At 41.8% G+C, this 25,408-nt stretch overlaps 1 protein-coding gene across 4 annotated transcripts in view; it reads left to right on the forward strand.

The window, feature by feature from the left end:
• The first annotated feature begins 7,978 nt into the window (after nucleotides 1-7,978).
• The window catches only part of LOC129695915 (urea transporter 2-like), a 33,152-nt gene continuing 15,722 nt past the window's right edge, over nucleotides 7,979-25,408 (forward strand). The window contains exons 1-4 of one of the 4 annotated variants that reach the window (XM_055633384.1): nucleotides 7,987-8,378; nucleotides 12,238-12,339; nucleotides 19,767-19,956; nucleotides 22,952-23,080. In XM_055633384.1, the coding sequence (XP_055489359.1) occupies nucleotides 19,823-19,956; nucleotides 22,952-23,080 (263 nt within the window). In that variant the 5' untranslated portion in view covers nucleotides 7,987-8,378; nucleotides 12,238-12,339; nucleotides 19,767-19,822. Of the gene's footprint in view, nucleotides 8,379-12,191; nucleotides 12,340-16,789; nucleotides 16,967-19,766; nucleotides 19,957-22,951; nucleotides 23,081-25,408 lie in introns of those variants that run through there. The other 3 variants (XM_055633403.1, XM_055633376.1, XM_055633393.1) reach the window with 3 other exon arrangements.

Here is a 25,408-nt window from a genome sequence, read left to right on the forward strand (position 1 = left end):
AGCAGACAGATTTAACTCAGAGCTTCCGTGGATTTTGAAGAGACAGCAGCAAAGAGAAGCAGGAAATAGCAGTGATTCCTGCTTCAGCTCCTGAAGGACCGTGTTGGGGCACTGGAGAAGCAGCTGGATGACTTCAGGGCCATCCGGGAAAATGAGAGTTTCCTGGACAGGACCTACAGTGAGGTAGTCACGCCGAGGATACGGGAAGAACCACGGTGTGTGACGGAGAGAAAGGGAGGAAATCGTGGAGTGCAGAAGACCCAGGTGGCTGTGCCTAATGAAAATAGGTACGCCCTCTTGGGAACTGTCCGGGGAGACGACGTTTCCAGTCCGAGCGGCGGACACGTTGGTGGCTCCAATCCTAGAGATGGGACTCGACCGGCGAGACCGACATTGGGCAGAGCCCTAGTGGTGGGTGACTCCATTGTCCGAGGAGCGGACAGGAGATTCTGTGGCAGCAGACGAGATGCGAGGATGGTCTGTTGCCTCCCTGGTGCCAGTGTTCAGGATGTGACAAGCCAAATTCAGAACATCCTCGAGAGAGAGAAGGTGAACAGCCCGCAGTAGTTGTGCATGTAGGCACAAACAACACCGGGAAGAAGAGGAAGGAGGTTCTCCATCATGAGTTCAGAGAGTTGGGACGTAGACTGAAATGCCGGACTTCTACAGTGGTTATCTCTGGATTGCTTCCAGTACCTCGTGCTAGTGAGGACAGGAACAGGGAGATAGGGGATCTGAATGTGTGGCTGAGGGGCTGGTGCAGGGAGCAAGGATTTAGATTTATAGACCACTGGGATCTCTTCTGGGGTAGGGGTGACCTGTACAAAAGGGACGGGTTACACCTTAACTGGAGGGGGACTGCAATTCTGGCAGGCAGGTTTGCTAGGGCTACGTGTGTGGGTTTAAACTAAATAGTGGGGGGGAGGGTTTGACAAATTGGGAGTATAAAGATGGAGTTGAAGAGGAAGTGACCCCAGGAAAAATTACAAAAGATTCTCAAATTAATGGGAAGGAAAGCTCGAGAATGGACAACAGAGTAAGGTCAGGGCCAATTGCGAGTGGTGCGAGGGGGGAAGTGAATACGGAGGTCAAAGTGCTGAATATGAATGCGCGAAGTGCAAGGAATAAAGTGGACGAGCTTGAGGTTCAGTTAGAAACTGGCAAGTATGATGTTGTGGGAATTACTGAGACATGGCTGCAAGAGGGCCAGTGCTGGGAACTGAATATTCAAGGGTATACCTCCTATCGAAAAAACAGACAGGTGGGCAGAGGGGATGGGGTTGCCTTGTTGGTGAGGAATTAAATTTAGTGCCTTGCAAGGGGTGACATTGAAAAAGGAGATGTGGAGTCAGTATGGATAGAACTAAGGTATTGTAAGGGTAAAAAGACCCTAATGGGACTAATCTACAGGCCTCCAAACCAGTAGCCTGGACATGGGGAGCAAGTTGAATCAGGAGTTAAAATTGGTATGTAGTAAAAGTAATGCTGTGGTTGTTATGGGAGATTTCAACATGCAGGTAGACTGGGAAAATCAGGTTGGTACTGGACCCCAAGAAAGGGACTTTGTAGAGTGCCTTTGTGATGAATTCTTAGAACATCTTGTGTTGGAGAAGGCAATTCTGGATTTAGTGTTATGTAATGAACCGGATTTGATAAAGCACCTTGAGGTTAATAAGCCATTAGGAGGCAGTGACCATAACATGGTCAGGTTTAATCTACAATTTGAGAGGGGGGAGGGTAGATCGGTGTCTCAGTCCTGCAGTTGAATAAAGGGGACTATGTGGCCATGAGGGAGGAGCTGGCCAAAGTTGACTGGAAAGATACACTAGCAGGGATGACAGTGGAACAAAAATGGCAGGTGTTTCTAGGAATAATACAGAAGGTGTGGGATCAGTTCATTCCTAGGAGGAAGAAATATTCCAAGGGGAGAAAGGGACGACCGTGGCTGACCTAGGACGTCAGGGACAGTATAAAAATTAAAGCGAAGAAGTACAACGTAGCAAAGATGAGCGGGAAGCAAGAGGATTGGGTAATGTTTAAAGAACAACAGAAGATAACCAAAAAGACAATACGGGGAGAAAAGATGAGGTATGAAGGTAAGCTAGCCAAGTGTATAAAGCAGGGTAGCAAAAGCTTCTTTTGGTACATGAAGAGGAAAAAAATAGTTAAGACCAAAGTTGGACCCTTGAAGACCGAAAAAGGTGAATTTATTATGGGGAACAAGGAAATGGCAGATGAGTTGAACAGGTACTTTGGATCTGTCTTCACTAGGGAGGACACAAACAATCTTCCTGATATAGTAGTGGCCAGAGGATCTGGGGTGACGGAGAAACTGAAGGAAATCCACATTAGGCAGGAAATGGTGTTGGATAGACTGATGGGACTGAAGGCTGATAAATCCCAAAGGCCTGATGGTCTGCATCCCAGGGTACTTAAGGAAGTGACTCTAGAAATTGTGGATCGATTGGTGATAATTTTCCAATGTTCTATTGACTCAGGATCAGTTCCTGTGGATTGGAGGGTAACTGATGTTATCCCACTTTTTAAGAAAGGCAGGAGAGAGAAAACAGGGAATTATAGACCAGTTAGCCTGACATCGGTGGTGGGAAGATGCTGGAGTCAATTATAAAAGATGAGATAGCTAAACATTTGGATAGCAGTAACAGGATCGGTCCGAGTCAGCATGAATTTACGAAGGGGAAATCATGCTTGACTAATTTTTTGAAGATGGAACTAGGAAAATGAACAAGGGAGAGCCAGTGGATGTAGTAGTGTACCTGGACTTTCAGAAAGCATTTGATAAGGTCCCACATAGGAGATTAGTGAGCAAAATTAGGGCACATGGTGTTGGGGGTAGAGTACTGACATGGATAGAGAAGTGGTTGGCAGACAGGAAACAAAGAATAGGGATTAACGGGTCCCTTTCAGAATGGCAGGCAGTGACTAGTGGGGTACCGCAAGGCTCGTTGCTGGGACCGCAGCTATTTACAATATACATCAATGATTTGGATGAAGGGATTCAAAGTAACATTAGCAAATTTGCAGATGACACAAAGCTGGGTGGCAGTGTGAACTGTGAGGAGGATGCTATGAGAGTGCAGGGTGACTTGGACAGGTTAGGGGACTGGGCAGATGCATGGCAGATGAAGTTTAATGCAGATAAATGTGAGGTTATCCACTTTGGTAGCAAAAACAGGAAGGCAGATTACTATCTAAATGGCGTCAAGTTGGGAATAAGGGGACGTACAACGGGATTTGGGGGTCCTTGTACATCAGTCTATGAAAGTAAGCATGCAGGTACAGCAGGCAGTGAAGAAAGCGAATGGCATGTTGGCCTTTATAACAAGAGGAATCGAATATGGGACCAAAGAGGTCCTTCTGAAGTTGTACAGAGCCCGAGTGAGATCACACCTGGAGTATTGTGTACACTGGTTCCCTAATTTGAGGAAGGACATTCTTGCTATTGAGGGAGTGCAGCGTAGGTTTACAAGGTTAATTCCCGGGATGGCGGGTCTGTCATATGCTGAGAGAATGGAGTAGCTGGGCTTGTACACTCTGGAGTTTAGAAGGATGAGAGGGTATATCATTGAAACATATAAGATTGTTAAGGGTTTGGACACGCTAGAGGGAGGAAACATGTTCCCGATGTTGGGGGAGTCCAGAACCAGGGGCCACAGTTTAAGAAAAATGAGTAAGCCATTTAGAACGGAGACGAGGAAACACATTTTCTCACAGAGTGGAGAGTCTGTGGAATTCTCTGCCTCAGAGGGTAGTGGAGGCGGGTTCTCTGGATGCTTTCAAGAGAGAGCTAGATAGGGCTCTTAAAAATAGCGGAGTCAGGAAATATGGGGAGAAGGCAGGAACGGGGTACTGATTGGGGATGATCAGCCATGATCACATTGAATGGCGGTGCTGGCTCGAAGGGCTGAATGGCCTACTCCTGCATCTATTGTCTATTGTCTATTGCATGTAAAAAAAAGTTAATGTTACAGTAGTCATGGGGGATTTCAATATGCAGGTTGAATGGGAAAATCAGATTGGTACTGATACTGAATCCCTACGGGATGGCTGTTTAGAGTAGGTCATATAGACCCCACTAGGGAAAAGATCATTCTGAATTTGGTGTTGTGTAACAAACCAGATTTGATTAGGGAGCTAAGGTGAAGTAACCTCGAGAAAGCAGTGATCATACTGTGATAGAATTCAACCTGCAGATTGAGAGTTGGAAGCTGCAATGGGATGTGTCGGTATTACTGCTGAATATAGGTATCTACAGAGGCATGAAGGAGGAGCTGGATAAAGTTGATTGGAACGGGACCTAGTAAAAATGACAGTGGAATAGCAATGGCGTTTAATTCAAGCAAGTGTGAGGTGCTGATAAAACGAGGCGAGGAGAAAGGGCAGGGCAAGAGCTGGCGATTTATAGGCAGACCATGTAAGGAGGAACCTGTGGAAAACGCCACAAGATTTACCCATCTTGGCAGCATGTTCTCAGTAGATGGAGATGTAGAGGTCGACATCAACTCCTGAATTGGTAAAGCTGCATCAGGCTTCAGACAAATGCAGCCAATATGGTCTGGTGGTGGGATATCCGAGATGCTAAAAGTCAAGCTCTTCCAGTCCGTGGTCCTCCCTATAGCCCTCTATACCAGTGAGACATGGAAAATCAGTGTGAAGATGAAAAATAAATTGGATGCATTCCAGCAATGCTGGTTGAGGAAGATCCTGAAGACTAGCTACAGAGACCACATCACAAACGAGGAGATCTACCTTGAAACTGCAACACAGCCTCTCAGCCAGGACATAGAGGTATGCAGGATGAAATTTGCAGGACATGTACTCACAATGTCACCAGAACGTGCACCTAAGATAGCAATGACATGGCAACCTGACGGAAGAAGGAAAAGAGGCCGACCAAAACTCATATGGAGGCGAACATGCCGGAAGGATTTGGAAGCCCGGTACGCAAGCCTATCGAGGGTGGAAGACGTCGCACATAACCAAACAGAATGGCAAAAGCTTGCTGCCCAATGCACGCAACAGTGTGAAGGGATTAAGTCTAAGTAAGTCATGTAAGGAGGGGTTGATTGGCAGAAGAGTAATAGGCCTTTTTCACGGGGCGACTTGACGCAAGATGTAACCAGAGTGAAATGGCCGTGGTCTAGCACGATATCACATGATATAACGGGGGGGGGTAGACAAAGAGTTCCCACGGTACTCGCCATTTCTGTTATTTGTGCGAGTGACTTGTCCGTCTCCCGAGCTTTCCCGTTAAATCTTGAATGACATTGTAAACTGTCAAGTGTAATTAAATTATCACGTGGCACAAATGATGTCACTTTTTTTTTCACACACTATAAATATCCTCCCTTGGTTGAATTGGTATATACACACACAAAGCAGAGTTTTACTGTGTATGTGGGAGACACAGATGGAGTGAGCACAGTTACTGAGGTAGAGTCTCTCAGCCTGTGTGAGAGGGAGGGAGGGAGAGAGAGAGAGGCACACACAAGGTGGATGTGAAATCTCACCTGCCTGTTTCAGTGACAGACACCCGCCGCCATTAAATGAAGCCACCCCCATCTGTCTCCCCCTCCTCTCCTTCGACTCCCCCACCTTTCCCTCCCAACTCCAGTCCCGTCCCGACCCCCTGGGAAACTGAAGGGAGCAACAATTAACTGCTGCCTGCCCGTTGAGTTAAAGAGTTCCCACGGTAGTAAGACGATGTTAGTTGCGCCCAAGTTTAAATTTCCAACGTGTGTTTCAGAGTAAATCAAAAACTGTCTGAATCAGCAAGTTAGACACAAAATGCTGGAGTAACTCAGCGGGCCAAGCAGCATCTCTGGAGAAAAGGAATAGATTCCATTTTTGGTCGGGACCCTTCTTCGGGATAATTGTAGTAGGGGGAAACTGGAAGCAAGAAAAGACCAGGACAAATCAGGGCCAACAACAGATGACCTCAGCAGGGTATTTGAAGGGGGTCCCAACCCGAAATGTCGCCTAACCCTTTCCTCCAGAGATGCTGCCTGACCCACTGAGTCACTCCAGCACTTTATGTCTATATTTGGTTCCCTGATAGGCCAATTGTTGGCTAGGGATAGTGTGATCCCAAGAGGGAACCAGCGTTGCAAACCTTGGACTGGTTAACCAACATTTACTGCATGGGGGGGAGAGAGAGTGTAAGTTACCTAAAATTAAATAATTCAACGTCCATAGTGAACACGGACACAAAATGTTGGTGTAACTCAGCAGGTAAGTCAGATCTGGGAAGAAAAACATTAAAAGCTGGAGTAAGTCAGCATGTCAGGCAGCATCTCTGGAGAAAAAGTATAGGTGGCGATCCGAATCGGAACCCTTCTTCAGACTTCCTAATCGGAATTGAGGCTGAAGATGTGTCTCGTCCCGAAACATCACCTATTTTTCTCCAGAGATGCTGCTTGACTCGCTGAGTTACTCCAGCTTTTTGTGTCTGTCTTCGTTTTAAACCAGCATGTGCAGTTCACTCCTTTACAAGGGTCTCTGGAGAACATTGATTGGTAGCGTTCCGGACCCTGCTTTGGAAAGGCATCGATCGCTGGTCGGCGTGGACTCCGAGCTGTATCTCTCAAAGAAGTACATGTGAAAAATTTCTCACGGACCATAAAAATGCAGGACCTTTCAGTAAAGTCCCTTTTAAAGATTATAGTTATTTTCTTGAATCTCATTAACATAACTCATGAATAAGTTGATGTCCATATGCGGATGCAAATCTTTATTTTTTTAATTCAATCCCACAGAAGACAATTTTTACTCACCTTCTGTCCCCTCTGTCCAGCTTCCGGGTTCACCGTTCGCAGGAGTTCCCACGGTACACACAAGAGTCAGTACGGATATCGCACTGGCCACTACGTGCATATAATGTTGCAATGTTCAACCACAAGTGTACAAGTCACTCTTGGAGAAATTCAAGCTTGTTTGAATTTTCTCCCGAGTCACCAAGTTACACGAGTACCTGCCGTTAGCGCCACGGTGGTCCACGGTGGTCCACGAATGCCATACGGTTATCGCAAGAGGTTCCCACGATGTTCAACTCTGGTTAACTCTTGCGTCAAGTCGCCCCGTGAGAAAGGGGTTTAAGACGGGGGAGTAAAATTTGCCGATAGGAACTGAGGCTAGAAGTGATAAATTGATGTGAGAAGATAACAGGGTAGTCTGGCTCGGTTACTATTGACACCTAATCAGCCTTGATAATTATTTCCATCATTCTCTCCTCCAACTGATTCATTTGCCAATCAACCACTCCTCACCTGGACCTACCCATCACTTGCCAGCCCCTTCCTCTCACCTCTTTCACCACCTATCTCCCCTCCCATCAGTATGAAGAAGGCTCCCAATCCGAAATTCCGTTGATCCATTTTCCACTGCAGGTGCTGCCTGGTCCGTTGAGCTCCTCTAGTACTTTGTGTTGTGTTCAAAGCTTTTCATTGTCGCTGTTCACAGAGTTGTATTAGCTACTGCACAACAGTTTTGCACTGGATCAGGGTCTACACTTGGTTAATCCAGAACTTTAGGTAAGCTGGTCAGAAATTATTCAATTGAGTTTGGATTCTGTTTGAGAGGGGAAGCAACGTATACATTCAAAACAATAGAGAAAGAATAATTGATTCATCAAAACACAGCTTTAGACCGATGTGCACGGCCGAGATAATGTTTGGGGAGAGGCAAAAATGGTGACAAGAAACTGAAATACGAATCTCACTAAAGAATCTGACTGAATGTTTTGCCCTATTGAATATAGAACGAAACGGCTTTTAAAACAACTTGTTAACTTCAAAGCACCAACAATGACAGGAAATTTAGCTTTGTGTTGGAAGAGTTGCTTTCATAATTTGTCTGTGACCATTATTTGGAGGTTAAATGTTAACCACAATAATTGCACAAGCCAAACACGCCGATGACAATAATACATTGTCCTACTTTTCAAAGAGGCTTTATTTTCTCACAACAATTGCTACATCGAATCGTTGGGGTGGGAGAAACAACCCTTCCGCACCCGCGATTTCTCCATACCCACTCCTGTGGAATTCCACTCTGTCTCAACTGCAGGGGACCTGCCCAATCCATGTGTCCCACTCTTGCACGTACTGAACAATGGACTTCATTTTCCGCCAATTCTTAGCTTTTTTTATCCTTCCCGCTACACGACTTTCAGCTATTTCCCAATTGGCTTTGTGCAGAGTCATGTGGGTTGACGCGGTTCCACGTTAAGTATGTAACAGCCCCGCCAGATACTCTTGTGTTAAACTCTAGCAACTGATAGATTCCTCACCGAGCAGCGACTCCTTCTGCTCACTTCCAGTATGATCAAATGGGAAATGATTGACATCGGGCTGATCCAGGTACTTTGTGTTTTATGTCGATATATGTGAATGTATTTATTTAGATTACGTGCTTTGTGCCTCTTTAATGAAGAAGTATGATCGCTGTCCTGTTGCCCCAGCTCCTGCTGCCCGTTTCCCTCCACGTGTGGGTTGGACTTTGTTCCGCTCTGTCTCCCGTTAGCAGCGAGAGGCTGGTGTGTAACGGCGCCGGCTGGAAATGGGCAGCGGAGGCGAGGGTGCCAGCATGCAAATCCTCAACTCACACAATAAAGCAATCGAGTCCGAAGTGTTCCGACCCGAAATATCACCTATTCATTCATTTCAGAGATGCTTCCCCGACCCGCTGAGTTACTCCAATACTTAGTTTTTTTGCAGCATCCAGTTCATTGTGTCTCCTAACAACAAGGGATGCTGCATATGATGACAATTGGATAAAGCATGAATTATTCGGACATAGGGACAATAAGCTGGAGTAACTCAGCAGGTCAGGCAACATCTCAGGAGAAAGGGAATAGGTGACGTTTCGGGTCGAAACCCTTCTTCAGACTGAAAGTCAGGGGTAAGGGAAACGTGAGATATAGACGGTGATATGGAGAGATCGAATGAATGAAATATATGCAAAAAGTAACGATGATCAATGAAAGCTGGAGCCCACAATGGTCCATTGTTGGTTGTGGGCTAGGTGAGACACATCGCTTACCTTGTATAGGCTGCATGGATGGAGCTCATGGAATTCAAGGCTTAAGGGCTTTGGGGCAGAATAGCCAATTATATCCCCCTGAGAAATCCTCAAACAGTTGATCAGTCTAAGTGGATCAAGATCCCATGGTACTGTAAAAATTCTGTACCAGGGTGATCTATTTGCTGTGTGACGTTGTGAGGGGGGACGGGAAGGGAGTCATTAAGAGAGATGGGGTTAGAGATAGTAGGACTACGGGAAAGCTGTAGTCTCCCTCACACAAATATTCTTTAGGACAATTGAATCATACCATGTTCCCATGGGCACCTGCCAGATGTATTTTGGATTATTTTGACAGCTACAACTATCAAATATCCTGATCTGATTTCACTCACACCCGAAAAGATCCACACTGGAACCTGGTGCTGGATCTTTTCGTGTGTGAATTACATTATCTAACTGAGCATCATCCTGATGCCAAAGTAGAAAATGTGGCAATCAAATATGGCTTCAATTAGAGTCATAGAGTGATACAGTGTGGAACCAGGCCCTTCGGCCCAACGTGCCCACACCGGCCAACAAGTCCCAGTTACACTAGTTCCACCTGCTTGCACTTGGTCCATATCCCTCCAAACCTGTCCCATACATGTACCTGTCTAACTGTTTCTTAAACGATAAGATAGTCTCAGCCTCAACTACCTCCTCAGGCAGCTTATTCCATACACCCACCACCCTTTGTATGAAAAGGTTACCCATCGGATTCCTATACAATCTTTTCCCCTTCCCCTTGAACATATGTCCTCTGATCCTCAATTTGCCTACTCTGGGCAAGAGATCCTGTGTGTCTACTTAATCTATTCCTCTCATGATCTTATACACCTCTGAGATCTCCCCTCATCCTCCAGCGCTCCAAGGAATAGAGCTCCCAGCCTACTCAACCTCTCCCTATAACTCAAACCCCTCTACGCTTTGCAAAATCCTCGTAAATCTTTTCTGAACCTTTTCAAGCTTGACAATATATTTCCTATATCATGGTCCCCAGAACTGAACACAATATTCTTGATGCAGTCTCACCAATGTCATACAATTGCAACATGACCTCCCAACTTCTATACTCTATACTCTGACTGATGATGGCCAATGTGCCAAAAGCCTTTTTGACCATCCTATCTACCTGCAACTCGACCTTCAAGGAACCATGCGCCTGCACTCCTGGATCCCTCTGCTCTACAACACTCCCCAGAAGCCTACGATTTATTGTGTAGATCCTGCCTGCTCATGCAGTACTGCAGTTGTATAGGGTCTTGGTGAGACCACACCTGGAGTATTGCGTGCAGTTTTGGTCTCCAAATCTGAGGAAGGACATTATTGCCATAGAGGGAGTGCAGAAAAAAAGGTTCACCAGACTGATTCCTGGGATGTCAGGACTGTCTTATGAAGAAAGACTGGATAGACTTGGTTTATACTCTCTAGAGTTTAGGAGATTGAGAGGGGATCTTATAGAAACTTACAAAATTCTTAAGGGGTTGGACAGGCTAGATGCAGGAAGATTGTTTCCGATGTTGGGGAAGTCCAGGACAAGGGGTCACAGCTTAAGGATAAGGGGGAAATCCTTTAAAACCGAGATGAGGAGAACTTTTTTCACACAGAGAGTGGTGAATCTCTGGAACTCTCTGCCACAGAGGGTAGTTGAGGCCAGTTCATTGGCTATATTTAAGAGGGAGTTAGATGTGGCCCTTGTGGCCAAGGGGATCAGAGGGTATGGAGAAAAGGCAGGTACGGGATACTGAGTTGGATGATCAGCCATGATCATATTAAATGGCGGTGCAGGCTCGAAGGGCCGAATGGCCTACTCCTGCACCTAATTTCTATGTTTCTATGTTTCTATGTAATAGCTTTACAGTAGAGTTATCAAACAAGATTTTGATATCAGCAATAAGAAGGAAAGTATTGGGAGGAATAACTAAAATCTCTTCCAAATAGATCAATAGTGCCCAAAAGAGGGGCAAGAGGTAAAGTAGAGGAAAAGTTTGGATAGGGTGTAGGTAGTTGGTAGTTGAGACCACATTAGGTGAACAGTGAAGATATTTGATCACCAAGATATGGAAAGAATGCCATTAAGCGGAAACAGATACAAAACATATTTATAAAGATATTACCGGGACTGGAACTTGAGTTAAAAGGATAGATGGATGGGCTGGGCATATTTTCCTGATATTTAGCAGGACGGGGAGTGAACTTAAAGAGGGATGTAAAATTATGATGGATGTAGTAAGGATCAGTCTTTTTATTTGGGAAGGAGTGTATAAAACTGGAAGGTATAGATTGAAGTTAAGAGGGAAAAAGGATCTAAAGACAGGTACATGGATAGAACACAGCCAAACACAGGCTCAGATTGACATTTGATTGGCATGGATATGTTGGGCTAGAGGGCCTGTTTCCATGTGGTATAACTCTATGATTGCGACTCTCTGCTACATTACCAATATCTCCATGGCAGTGCTTACATCATAAACACAGTCTGCGCAACTTTAAATATCTCACTGAAAGTCATACTACCTGTTAATTGTAAAAAGAATTAGAAGGCAAATTAGCACACTCGTTCATTGTATGAAAAATATTTGGGAAAGCTAAAATTTGAATGATTCAGCACTAAAAATGATTCAAAACTCAGTTAAATATGAAATCAATACCGCTTTTCTCTTAACACACGCAGCACATTTTATGACACATGCTGGAGGCACTCTGGAGAATATGGATAGGTGACGTTTCAGGTCAGGACCCTTCTTCAGACTGAGTCCTGACTGGAAACATCACCTATCCTCGATCTCCAGAGATGCTGCTTGACGTGATGAGTTACTCCAGCACTTGGTGTCTTTATCTGGTAAACCAACATCTGCGGTTCCTTGTTTCTGTAGCACATTTTATTCTATATATTTGTCTAATAAAGATACTGTTTTCTGGTTGATTTTTCTTGAATGAGTCCTTTAAAATCACCCAAAGATAAAATAAAAGGACTATCCTATGCTGGCATAGGTAAGCCTATATCGAAGCTTTGCAGTAAACTATATTTTATAATTGCAATTTGTTTACTGTTCTTAATTATCAAGAGATTTTTTTTATGTAATTCTTTCAATTAATATGATTTTTAGCTGGAGTCAAATGCATTCCTAAACCAAATTTCATTGGTATCCAAAGAACAGAATACAGCCATCAAGGAAACTGAGACCTTCAAATGTAATTGTGATGCTTTCATTGATTACCCTAATAAGATCTACAATTTTGCCAATTGGCTTAAAGGTAAGAAACTGCAGAGTTGACTTTTTGTTCTGTCTTTATGAATTTTAGCAAAATATATGGGTGTACACAAAACAATATTGCCAAAAACTGAGTACTAATAGTTTTATAAAGTACCATTTATATGGAACTCCCCATGTGAAACAATTGCTCAGTATGACAAATAAGTAAATGACAAGTAAACGGATCAAGACAAAATGGGAGAGAGAGATCTGATTTATGGAAATCACAGTAATTAATAATGCATTTGAACATTGATGCATTTGAGCATTTGTGCTGGCAACAAATATGTGATTTACCTGAACTTGTGTGACCCCTAGGTAGGATGACACAAAATTGGTGTTCTAATCGCACTGACATAATTTCAGTGGCTAGCCAAGTAATTATGTTGTTGCTATGAAACAAGAACCACTCAACTGCAAATTTATCAAATTTAGCATCCCTTCCTCATCAGCCACAACCTGTCCCAAAAAACGGGACAGACAATGCTTTTAACACACTAAAACTATCTTTATTAAATGTCAGGTCTTTGGCAGGAAAATAATTTGTAATCAACAATTTCATTATTAAGCACAATCTTGATTTTATGTTTTTAACTGAAACCTGGTTGGACCAAAATAAGTGCAGCTGTTCTTATTGAGTCAACCCCTCCCAACTTCAGTTTTATGAGTAAGGCTAGAGTGCATAAGAAAGGAGGTGGGTCGCCATAATATTTAATGACTCACTACAATGCAAGCAGATATCTTACGAAAATGTTGCGTCTTTTCAGCATGTGGCTCTTCAGCTGAATTCCTCTCAGGGAGCTATGTTCCTAAATATCTACAGGCCACCTAAATACTGTGCAAGCTTCTTTGATGAGTTTACTGAACTGCTGTCAATAATCTGTATTGACTTTGATTGTGTAGTTATCGTTGGTGATTTTAACATTCATGTTGACAACTCCCAGGACAGAGGGACTAAAGAACTGTGTTGTGTTTTTGATAACTACGGACTGACTCAGCATGTGACGGAGCCCACACACAACAAGGAGCACACTCTGGACTTCATTATCTCCAAGTGTCTGAACATTTCCAAGAATGTGGTGACTGATGTTGCTTTCTCCGATCATTCCTGTGTTGTCTTTGACAGCACTATCTCCGTGCACCCAAATGTTCAAAAAAAGATGGTCACTAAAGGTATATCACTGAAAACACCAGTGAAGCACATAGAAACTTACAAAAGGTCAGTTGTTCTTAAGGGGTTGGACACGCTAGATACAGGAGGATTGTTCCCGATGTTGGGGAAGTCCAGAACAAGGGGTCACAGTTTAAGAATAAGGGGGAAATCTTTTGGGACCGAGATGAGAAAAACATTTTTCACACAGAGAGTGGTGAATCTCTGGAATTCTCTGCCACAGAAGGTAGTTGAGGCCAGTTCATTGCCTATATTTAAGAGGGAGTTAGATGTGGCCCTTGTGGCTAAGGGGATCAGAGGGTATGGAGAGAAGGCAGGTGCAGGATACTGAGTTGGATGATCAGCCATGATCATATTGGATGGCGGTGCTGGCTCGAAGGGCCGAATGGCCTACTCCTGCACCTATTTTCTATGTTTCTATGTTTCTATGAAACATTTATTCTGCCCCTTCTCTGGGTGTGCAATTACCTGTAGATCACAATTACAAAATTACAAATGTAGTCCTGTTGCACCCACTAAGCTGAACAGTAAGAAAAGATCCTCATGGAGAAATGCATGCTGGTAAGAGCAGTGAGAGTGTCGAAAAGTAGCCAGGTTAAATCTCCAGGTTCACTAGAATCTACAGGGAAATACTTTGCAATTATGGCTTGGAGCTGCAAGACAGTCCTTCACATGCCAAAATAATCATAACATGCCTTGTACTGTCGACAGGCTAACAAACCCTCCTGTGTCAGTAGCCTCTGAACTTCTTTCCAGGGCCTGCAATGAATTTGCCTCCTTCAATGCCAAAATTCAAAATTAGACAAGCAGTCAGTGCCTCCATATCAGGTACAGGATGTGTGTCATTCGTGTGTCCACGTAAAGCCAATTTAAATGCCATGACACAATTTTGTGCAATCAACTATAAAAACCTGGAGGACATTATACAACATCTGAAATCCTCCTTCTGCTGCCTTGATATTCTGCCAACAGGATTTTTTTTTATATTTCAAATTATTTTACCTCAGATCTACTACAAATCGTAAACACGCCCTCCTCTCAGGTGTCTTCCCAAAGGCCCTGAAAACTGCAGTCATCCAGCCACTCTTAAAAAAGAACAATCTAGACACGTCACTAATGTGCAATTACAGGCCCATATTAAACCTTCCATTTTTGTAAAAATCATTGAAAAAGCTGTTTTTCAACAGCTTAACAACTTTCTGTCACTAAACAACTGTTTTGATGCCTTCCAGTCAGGTTTTCGACCACAGCACAGCACTGAGACTGCTCTTGTTAAGGTCTTCAATGACATCCACTTAAATACAGACAATGGCAAAATTTCAGTCTTAGTATTACTGGATCTCAGTGCTGCATTTGACACAGTCAACCACACCATATTACTAGACCGAATGGAAAGCTGGTTTGGACTTTCTGGCATAGTACTAAACTGGTTTGCATCCTACTTAGAGAACAGGACTACTTTGTGTCTATAGGTAATTGCACATCAAAGTGGGCAAATATAACAAAGAAACATACAAAATAGGTGCAGGAGTAGGCCATTCGGCCCTTCGAGCCTGCACCGCCATTCAATATGATCATGGCTGATCATCCCCTCAGTATCCTGTACCTGCCTCTCTCCATACCCCCTGATCCCTTTAGCCACAAGGGCCATATCTAACTCCCTCTTAAATATAGCCAATGAACTGTCCTCAATTACCTTGTGGAGTTCCCCAGGGCTCCATTCTGGGGCCTCTTCTGTTTAACATCTCCATGCTCCCACTGGCTCAGATTATGGAAAACAACAAAATAAGTTACCATAATAATGCAGACGACACACAAATATACATAACCATATCACCAGGACAAACTACCAGAAAAATGCAGGTCCACTCAAACTCTCAGTTCATTTAAATTGTGGCTGAAGACTTTTGGCTGAAGACTGTTTGACGCTGCTGTTAATTACCATTTTAATTTTAATGAAATTAAATAATTATTAATTTCTTACACTGCACTGTAATTTTTATTCTTGTATTTCATACATCTTATTCTATTTTAGCTTGTTTTTATTTTCTATTCTTTTTAATGACTGTTTTTAATTTCTTTCGATTGCTTTTTAATGCTTTGTGTAAAGCACTTTGAATTGCCTTGTGCTGAAATGTGCAAAATAAATAAACTTGCTTGCTTGCTTACTTGCTATCTATACCCCATAACCACAATGTTCAATTTTTAAGTAACTATCACCAATTCACCAGCCCCTCTAAAATGAAGATGCCCTAAGAGCAAAATCTAATTCTCTTTTGACCTCCACTTTTTGACTGTTTTGGGTCGGAACCCTTCTTCAGACTGAAAGTAGAGGGGAGGGAATTGGAGATAAGAAAGTGCCAGAATTAAGCAGCACCAGCTCCAGCCTTTAATCTGACATCGTTGTGTGCAGGCTCTGGCAGAGTATGAGTTTTAAGAGGGTCCCTAGTTTTCCGACACACTTCTGGAGACCATGATAGTTGGAGAAAAGTAGATACCATAAGTCCTCCAAACACAAAGAGTTAGCAAGTCTTATTGGGGTATTAAACCTGCTCCACCATTCAACAAGATCATGGCTCATCTTCTAGATCAATTCCCCATATTCCTTGATTCCTCTAATATCCAGAAATGTATTGATGTCAGTTTTGAATCCAAGACATTGATGAGTTCACATCAGGAGTACAATGTTCAGTTCAGTTCAGTACTGTGTTCAGTTTTAGTCATCCTGTTATAGGAAGGGTGTCATTAAGCTGGAAAGGTTTCAGAGAAGGATGTTGCCAGGACTCGGGAGACTGAGCTATAGGGAGAGGTTGGGCAGATTAGGACTTCATTCCATTGAGTGGAAGAAGTTAATAGAGAATTTATAGAAGTGTATAAAATCTTGATGGGAATAGATAGGGCGAGTCTTTTTTCCCAGAGTAAAGGAATCAAGAACTAGAGGGCATAGATTTAAGGTGAGAGAGGAAAGATAAGAACCTGTAGGACAACCTTTTCACTCAGAGGGTGGAGGGTACAAAGAACAAACTGCCAGAAGAGGTAGTTGAGGCAGGTACTATAGCAGCATTTAACAGACACTTAGACAGGCACATGGATGGAAAAGGTTCAGAGGGATATGGGGCAAATGCAAGCAAATGGGTCTAGTTTAGATGGGGCATCTTGGGTGTTATGGGCAAGTTGGGCTGGAGGGCCTACTTCTGTGCTGTATAATACTAGGACAATTAGTCAAATTATCAGTTGATGCTCTTATATGAATTCAAAGCCAAATCTACCATTGTGGTAAAGTTTGTGGAGCGTCAGGGCTGTAACAATAGGATTGTTTATTTAAGTACTGTTGTACGGGGGACTGTTTTACTGTTGTACGGGGGACTGTTTTAGAGGTGACACTGGGCTCGTGGCCCAGTTGCAGATAAGGATACAGAGGCAGAGAGATGAACTGCACAAAGCCAATAAAGTTCAAGTAAGCAAAGCTGCTTTAATCATCCATTATGTATCGTCCAGATAGAGACAGAACATAATGAAACAAGGGCAACTTAGATTTAGATCAAAAGACCATAAGACCATAGACATAGGAGCAGAATTAGGCCGTTCATTCCATCGAGTTGACTCCATCATTCAATCCTGGCTGATCTATTTTTCCCTCTCAACACCATTCTCCTGCCTTTACCCCGTAACCTTTGATATCTTCATACTCAAGGTGTCCTATGCCTTAAAAACACCCAATATCCTGGCCTATAATATATTTTTTTCTTTGCCACGATCCCTTCTTAAACAGTGGAGACATTTGAGATTTTCCAGTTCTCTGGAACCATTTTTTTGATTTTTAGTGATTCTTGGGACATCACTATAAATACCTCCACAATCTCAACAGCTACGTCTTTGTCAACCGTGGGGTGTAGTCCATCAGGTCCAGGTGACCTCCACTTTTTGACCTTTCAGCTTCCCAAGCACCTTTTCGTCTGTACTGGCAGCTGCACTCTCCAGACTCTCTTGAATTTCTGACACATTGGTGATGTCTTCCATTGTGAAAATGGAAAAAACATATTCAGTTCATCCGCCATTTCTTTGTTCCCCCATTACTACTTCTCCTGCATCATATTCCAGTGGTCCCAATGGCCACCCCTGCCTCCTCTCTTTTACTTTTTATATATCTGTAAAAAAAAAATTGGTAACCTCTTTTATATTGTTGGCTAACCTACCTTCATATTTCTGCAAATAAACGTCTGAAGAACGCTCCAGACCTGAAGCATCGCCTATCATATCTGCTGACTTACTCCAGCACTTTATGTCTTCTTTTGTAAACCAGCTGCTGGAGTTCCTTGTTTCTACATAAAATTCTGCACATTCATTTCTAACTGTGGACTCCGATGTTACTGAATAATTTATTCCAGAATTATGATATGCTGAGTGTGCTCAATGCAGAATCTATATAACCATTGTAAGAATAGGTTTGGAACATTATTAGAATGTTCAAGGCACATGAAAGTGATGATCATAATTGTTCAAAGAATAACAAGATAAACTGCATATGACAAATGGCCTTCTTCTTTGTTATAATGGCCACATAATATTTCTGCTCAGGCACCTTTAACAATAGTGAGAAGCAAAAACCATGGATAAACAAATCATGCAAATACCAAATAAATAAAAAACAGTCAATATCAAAAATCATCAGCAAATCAGACATCATTTATGAATACAGAAACAGTTACTATTTCCAATCGATTACTATTCATCTGAAAATCTTCATTCCTTACACCATAATCAATTTGCTACCATTCAAGGAAGACTATCTGAAAAACAGCCTGTTAAGATAAGGAAAATAAAACTGGCTTATCAGACTTTAATTCAAATATTGAACAGAATGCAGATTTCAAAGAAAGAACACTGTATATGATAGGATAAAAATATTGCAGGCATTGAATATATGATACAAAACAGATAATCCTCAAATTACTCAGCTGACAAGCAGCATTTGTGGCACAAGTAGAATTAGCGCTTAAATAACCTTTCAACAGTACTTGAATAAATAAAAAGTAAAAAGTAAATAAATAAGATTAGTGTTTTAAAATGGTGAGAAAAACTGGATGGAACCGGAACAAAAGGTTGGGCTGTAATATGCTGGAATGCAGGACAGATTGGATGACAATAAGGATGATGTTGCAAGCCAAAAGTGGGCGGAATGGTGCAAGTGTAGAAACAAAAGGTGATTTCAGAGAAAGTATAAATGGAATTAGCTGTATCATTATATGAGTTTGTCAAATTTTGAGTTGACTCTGGACAGCCATATGTGAAGTTGAAAAATGAGGACATTTTCCTCAGGCTATTGAACAAAAGAAGCCAAGAAGAGAATGAGTTGATTGAGTGTGGGTCGGTGAATTATTTAGTTTGGACATTGGAGGCACAGGGTCATGCTTGTGGTCTGAATTGGGGTTTTCCACAAAGTGCTCATCCAGCCTATATCAATCTTCCTTTGTGCAGAGCTGAAATACACCATCAGCTCACTACTGACCTTAAATTAAACTTAAACTTGCATTATGTGTAGGAAGGAATTGCAGATTCTGGCAAAAAATGAATCTTGCATAAGACTGATCGCCCCAACTAGAAATTCCTGGTACTTCTGGGATGAACCTTTCATAGTGAACCAGAACAAGCCCACTAACAAAAAATGAGATAGCTAGCTAAATTACAGTCCTGATTTAGTTGGCTATAAGGTCAGTATATACAATGACTGGGCACCACAGGTACATTTTGTACTATTAATAAAGCTGGGACAGCGGTAACAACCACTACCACTGCCAACATCACCATCACTGCCACTATTATGTGTCCCTTCCTTTAGAAATACACTGTTGACCTTCATACCTGAAAGCTTGCTGCAGTATTTGAGGGATAAATGCATACAGAGGCAAATGCACATCAAATGAATGATCAGTGGAGGTTGTATACTGTAAAAACAAATCATCCGTTCTACATTATACAGATACAATGTATTCTCATATTATATCTGTGACTAAATGATGTTTCTTTAACCACACTTTCAATCACTCTCTGCTGAGTACTACCAAAGGGTTCAACCAAAGCTGCTCAGGCAATGTGGCCATTATTTGAGGGAACCAATATTTTTTGATTCAATTGTTCATAAGCATGTTAATTTCCAATTGAAATTTAACATCACATTGGAAGTCATGAAGATGAATAATGTGAATGTCATGTACACTGATTGTATACTCTTATTTATTTTTCAAAAAAATTTACAGAACAGAACATTCTCTTTCGTTTCATTGACTGGAACTTACGTGGAATTGCTCAGGTGATGTTTGTCAACAATTCATTCAGTGGTATTATTATCTTGGCCGGTTTAATTATGCAGAATCCATGGTGGGCACTGAATGGCATCGTGGGCACTATGTTCTCAACGCTGTCTGCAGTTTTGCTCGGTCAGAACAGGTAAATATACTATAGTAATATGTATCTGATCTTCAACAATTTTAAAACATTGAAGTGCTTTGAATTTTTGTGATCTATATTTATGCATGGGAGATTTAAGCTGTGAGATTTATTTGTGTGAACAACAACATTCATGGGGAAATCCAGCTTGATTCTGAAATTGTAGATTTGGTAAATAATAAATTTCACCACGCAGACATGACAGACCAAAATACTTTTATCAATTCATTTATTTTATTCCTTTGTGCTCTATTGAGGAGGTTCATGAAAGACGGAATGAGTCAGATAGATCATGTGCAGGCAGATCAGTAGTTTAATTTGGAATCATGGTCGGCACAGACGACAGAGGCCAAAGAGGTCAAAACAGCAGTGCTGTTTTACTTCCTGGGTGACAACTACTCATTGCAATTATTATATTACTTCACAATTATCCCAGAATTTCCTGTAATGAATTCCATCTAACACTTGCCCACACATTTTACCAACAGATGTCCTGAAATGTCATCATTTTTTACTCACTTTACAACCCTACAAAGTTTTGCTCCACTTACAGATATTTTAATTGGGCTGAAAATATATTATTTTGGATCAAAAATGGCAGAAGCCCAGAACTGAATACAGATGAACTGCTTTGTTTACCTCTCTTTACCTCACAAACATTCATTCACAACCACTCTATTTTAAATTTCAATTGCTAATTTAGTACCATAATGCTGCAGCCTCTAACATTCCATGGCCTTCTATTTTGCTTATAAGCTGGTAATAAAGTATTTTATCAGGCAGATTTTGAAAGTCCATATTCACAGCAGCAAATGCATGGCCCTTGTCAACCATTGGTAAGGAATTGAGTTGGAGAGGAGGGATATGTTGAATAAGAAACTTCCATATTGTGACCGAGGAAGTTGAACACATGGCATTGAGCAAAGGGAGGATGGTCCATGAGTCTGTCAACGAAGCATGGATATGGGTCCAGCCAAGGTTGCAGAGATAGCGTGAAGATAACATCTTGGTGGAAGTTAAAAAGAGATTGAACAAGCTATATATGGGGTATGGTGTTTATGCAGCAGTGGTTAAATCATTTGACCTTTATTTCAAAATGCTCAAACGAAAAGCCTGAGGCCCAAACTGAAATCCCACTGCAGTACTTAATATCTTGAATTTATACGGGCCTTGGCAACGATGAGCATAAAATTACCAGATTGTTACAAAAAAACCATCAGGTTTACTAGTTTTCTTCAGGGGAGGAAATCTGCTGTCCTTCCTTGGTGTGGCCTGTAGCTTCAGACCCACTCAATCCACTCAGTTGAAAGGCAAGTATCAATGTGCCAGAAGTGTTAGTCTTGCCATTCATGCCAAGATCCCATAAAAAAAACTGTTGCCTATTAGCAGCAAAGACCCGGATTTGATCCTGACCTCGGATGCTGTTCGTGTTGAGTTTATAACATTCTCCCTGTGAGCACATATGTTTCCTCCGGGTGCTCCAGTTTCTTCCCACATCCCAAATACTTGTAGGTTTGTGGGTTAATTGGCCACTGTAAATTGTTCCTAATGTGTAGGGAGTTGTGCAAAAGTCGGATACCATAGAACTAACATGAACAGATGATCGAAGGACGGTGTGGACGCGGAGGGCCAGAGGGCCTGTGTCCATGCTGTACCATTCATTCAATCAATTAATCAAGTTGATGATGACAAGAGATGTGTAAATGGGAATTGTGTGGCCATGGGTGGTGTTATAAGCTGTTATGATGGTGGTGTTAAGAAGGTTTTAGATATACGCACATGTAGGGAATGGAGGGTTATGAATTACATGCAGGCAGATGAGATTAGTTTAACTTGGCATCATGTTGTTCGGGATAGAAATTGTGGGATAAAGGGCCTGTTTCTGTGCTATACTGTTCTATGTTCTATGAGAAGGGCAGCTATATTTTGCCCTAGCCCGCATTTCTGAAAAATGGGACAGGATATCTCTGGCAACCTGACAGGAATAATTTTGGGTAATGGGGTGATATTGTTGAAGAGGCAATGGTAGTCCTCCAGTAAAGTAACTAAGAAAAGAAGAATTCCTGAGCATGCTATAGGTGGATAGCAATAGAATGGTGGTGGAGAAGCAATCTAGATTTTAACATTGGGCCACCAGAGCTCTCCGCTGGCTTCAGTTGCAAGTTTTGCTGTGAATCGTGCAAAGAGGAGAAAGGTAAAGTTCTGAGGGATGTGAAGTTTTCGGCCCGAAACATTAACTCTGATTCCTTTTCCACAAATGCAGCCTGACCTGCTGAGCATTTCCAGCATTTTCTGCTTTTATAATAAATCTTCAAACACTGCAATCTTCGAAGTGCTAGTGCTTCATAAAGGTTGTTTGTAAAACTGAACATTTTGCTAAGCTGCTTTAGGACATTGAAAACAAACATAACCATACCAGTAAACCTACCAAAAAAGGCTTGCATTTATATTTGCCTTTTACAATCTCGGAGCCTCCAAAGTACTTAATAGTCAATTAATTCCTTTTCAAAACAGAAACAGAAAATGCCTGAAACACTCAACCGATGAGGCAGTACAGTGGGGAGAAGAAAAGTGTAAATGCAAAAGAAACAGCACAGAAACAAGCCCTTCCCCAAGTCTGTGCTAAGCATAAAACATCCATTCACACTAATCTTATTCATTTTTTTATTCTCCGCACATTCTTATCAATTCCACCCAGATTCTACCACTCAGCTACGTTCTAGGGGCAATATGCCGCCTCCAATTAATCTACCATACATCTTTAAGATATGGGAAGAAACCAGAGCAACTGGAACAAACCCACACATGATGTAAAACCTCCACACAGATGGCACCCAAGCTGTGAACACAGTCTCTACCCACTATGCCACTGTACCGCCATTCAGTTCAGGTCAACAACTTTTCATCTAAATTGTTCAGAAGCATTACTTTCCTAAAAATAAATTGCTTTGGTGATTTGGGATTACAAAGTATGAATTATCTTGTTGTGTTTCAGATCCCAAATTGCAACAGGACTTCATGGCTACAATGGCAACTTGGTTGGCCTTCTGCTGGCTGTTTTTTCTAATAAAGGAGATTGGTATTGGTGGCTGCTTCTGCCTGTGTTTGTCATGTCAGTTGTCTGGTGCGTGAAGTTATCCTTTATTTATAAACTTAGAGCATTTGATACACATATTCTACATTCAAACTTCTATTTTTAGAAACTAAAATAATTTTGTTATGCTATTACTGATTGTTAAGAAATATATATGTTTTTAAGGACATGTGAATTTAGAATTTAAACAATAGGAACACAAAAAGGTTGTAAATTCTCAGCACCTTGGGGCATATTGCTGCTGTCTGTCCAACGGGAGTGAGATGGAAGGACTGAGATCTGTTGAAGCCTCTGTTTATCCAAACTAAGTTCACTTATTTTTCAGCTGTCAAATTAGGTAACAACTGCCTCGGGGGAAATTTTCATTGATCTTGTTGGGAATACAATGTGATATTTCATATCCACCAGAAAGAACTGGTTGAAAATGTAATTAGAAATCCAAAACCTCCAACATTCCACCAGTACAACTGAAATAGTAACCATGATCCTGTGCTCAGGGTTCTGGACAGGACTCAAATCAACTGCCTTGTGACTCAAAGCTAAGGCTGGTATGGTTAAACCATGAAACGTATCATTCAGACTAATAGGCCCTGAGGTATCAGGTTGTGAATGAGGCTAAAAATGGCCAAAGAACACGGGATGGTTATAGATCCAAGAACACTGTTCAATTTTATTCTTTTAAGTTTCACTTCACCGCTTGAGTACCTGATACCACTGAAAAGACAAAAGGCTAATGAGCAATGTAGGAGGATTAATTTTGATATCAAAATATCAATGAAATCAATAGCTGACTAGATATACAATACAATACCGTTTATATGTATTTATAGATAAGTTGTACAGTGTGTAGAATTTAATATATGAAACAATATGTGAGAGATCCATCCACCAAAATGATCTGTTTTCTTTTTTTTTGTTTGCAGCTTTTAATTTTCCTTTCCACATCCTTGCTTAATCCATGCATGCCATGACACCTTTGAAGTTTGCCTTGTTATTATTTGAAGTGACAGGAATATTTTGCCACATGAACGAATCACTGTAATGTCTCACTTGATAGACATTCTGTTGGAGAGCGAACAAAAGAACAAAAGATCTAGAATGAACATCCTTAGATTGAATCATAACATTTTAAGGGTACTTGCAACAGAAATATGGCAGTGGGCTTTAACATTGCAACATGCTAAACATTTTTAAAGGAGTTTAGAACTTTACCAGAAGTACAATCAGGCTGAAAATGGAATCTATGTTTCTATGTTTACCAGAAGTACAATCAGGCTGAAAATGGAATCTAATTGTGCCCAAAAGTGCCTCCAGAAATTGAGCTGCACTTAATTCACTTGAGTCTAAAGAAGGGTCTCGACCCAAAACGTCACCCCTCCTTCTCTCCTGAGAGACTGCCTGTCCAGCTGAGTTACTCAAGCATTTTGTGTCTATCTTCACTTACTCTCCTCTTTGCAGTATGGAATCGATGGAATGGTCTATCATGTGATAGGAGCAGAATTAGGCCATTCGGCCTATCAAGTCTACTCTGCCATTCAATCATGGCTGATCTATTTCTCCCTCTCAAACCATTCTTGTGCCTTCGCCCCATAGCCCCTGACACCTGTACTAATCAATTTGGAACTGACAGCTTTTTTTGAAAGTTGGTATATGTCCGCTCACTTGGTGCAGCTGCTGGGACACAACCAGATGGCTTGTTCAAACATCAGGAGAGACACTAGTAGATTGTAAGGAAGCCAGGAAGTTCCAGGAAATTATCCTTTCATTTTCTCTACCAATTTTACGCGAAAGTGATTGCATTCTGAGAAATCTGAGAGCCAGGGGTGCACCGTTATTATTTGCATGGTGACTTTTGCCTCAGATTTTGTGGGCCTTGATCCTTGTTTTTGTTAACTGATGGGCCATCAGCTGACAACCGAGAGTTTGTGGATCGAGTGGGAACACATTTAATTGCATAAAGTATGTAGGACTTCTTGCATCTGCAATATCAGTTTACCAATAATCCGTGGAAAATGCAACATCTTATTTCCATTTGGTGGTAACTGGCCAGAGGGGTTGGTTCTTATATAATTCCCAAAGTCATTGGAGTATGTCTCCATCAATTTTACACAAAGCATCACATTTCCAACAGTTTCAGCAGATACAGGTTTTGCTTATGTTCTGCATGAATATCCCCCAACCCATTTTCAGCTGATCACATCACTTTTTCCCCAAATTCCTTTCCCCCCCTCAAATACTCAACTAATTAAAAAAGGTGATAATTTTCCAATATTCTCTCGACTCTGGATTAGTTTCTGTGGACTGGAGGGTAGCCAATGTAACCCCACTTTTTAAGAAAGGAGGGGGAGAGAAAACGGG

The sequence above is a fragment of the Leucoraja erinacea genome, chromosome 1, assembly GCF_028641065.1.
Source record: "Leucoraja erinacea ecotype New England chromosome 1, Leri_hhj_1, whole genome shotgun sequence".
Lineage (NCBI taxonomy): Eukaryota > Metazoa > Chordata > Chondrichthyes > Rajiformes > Rajidae > Leucoraja > Leucoraja erinaceus.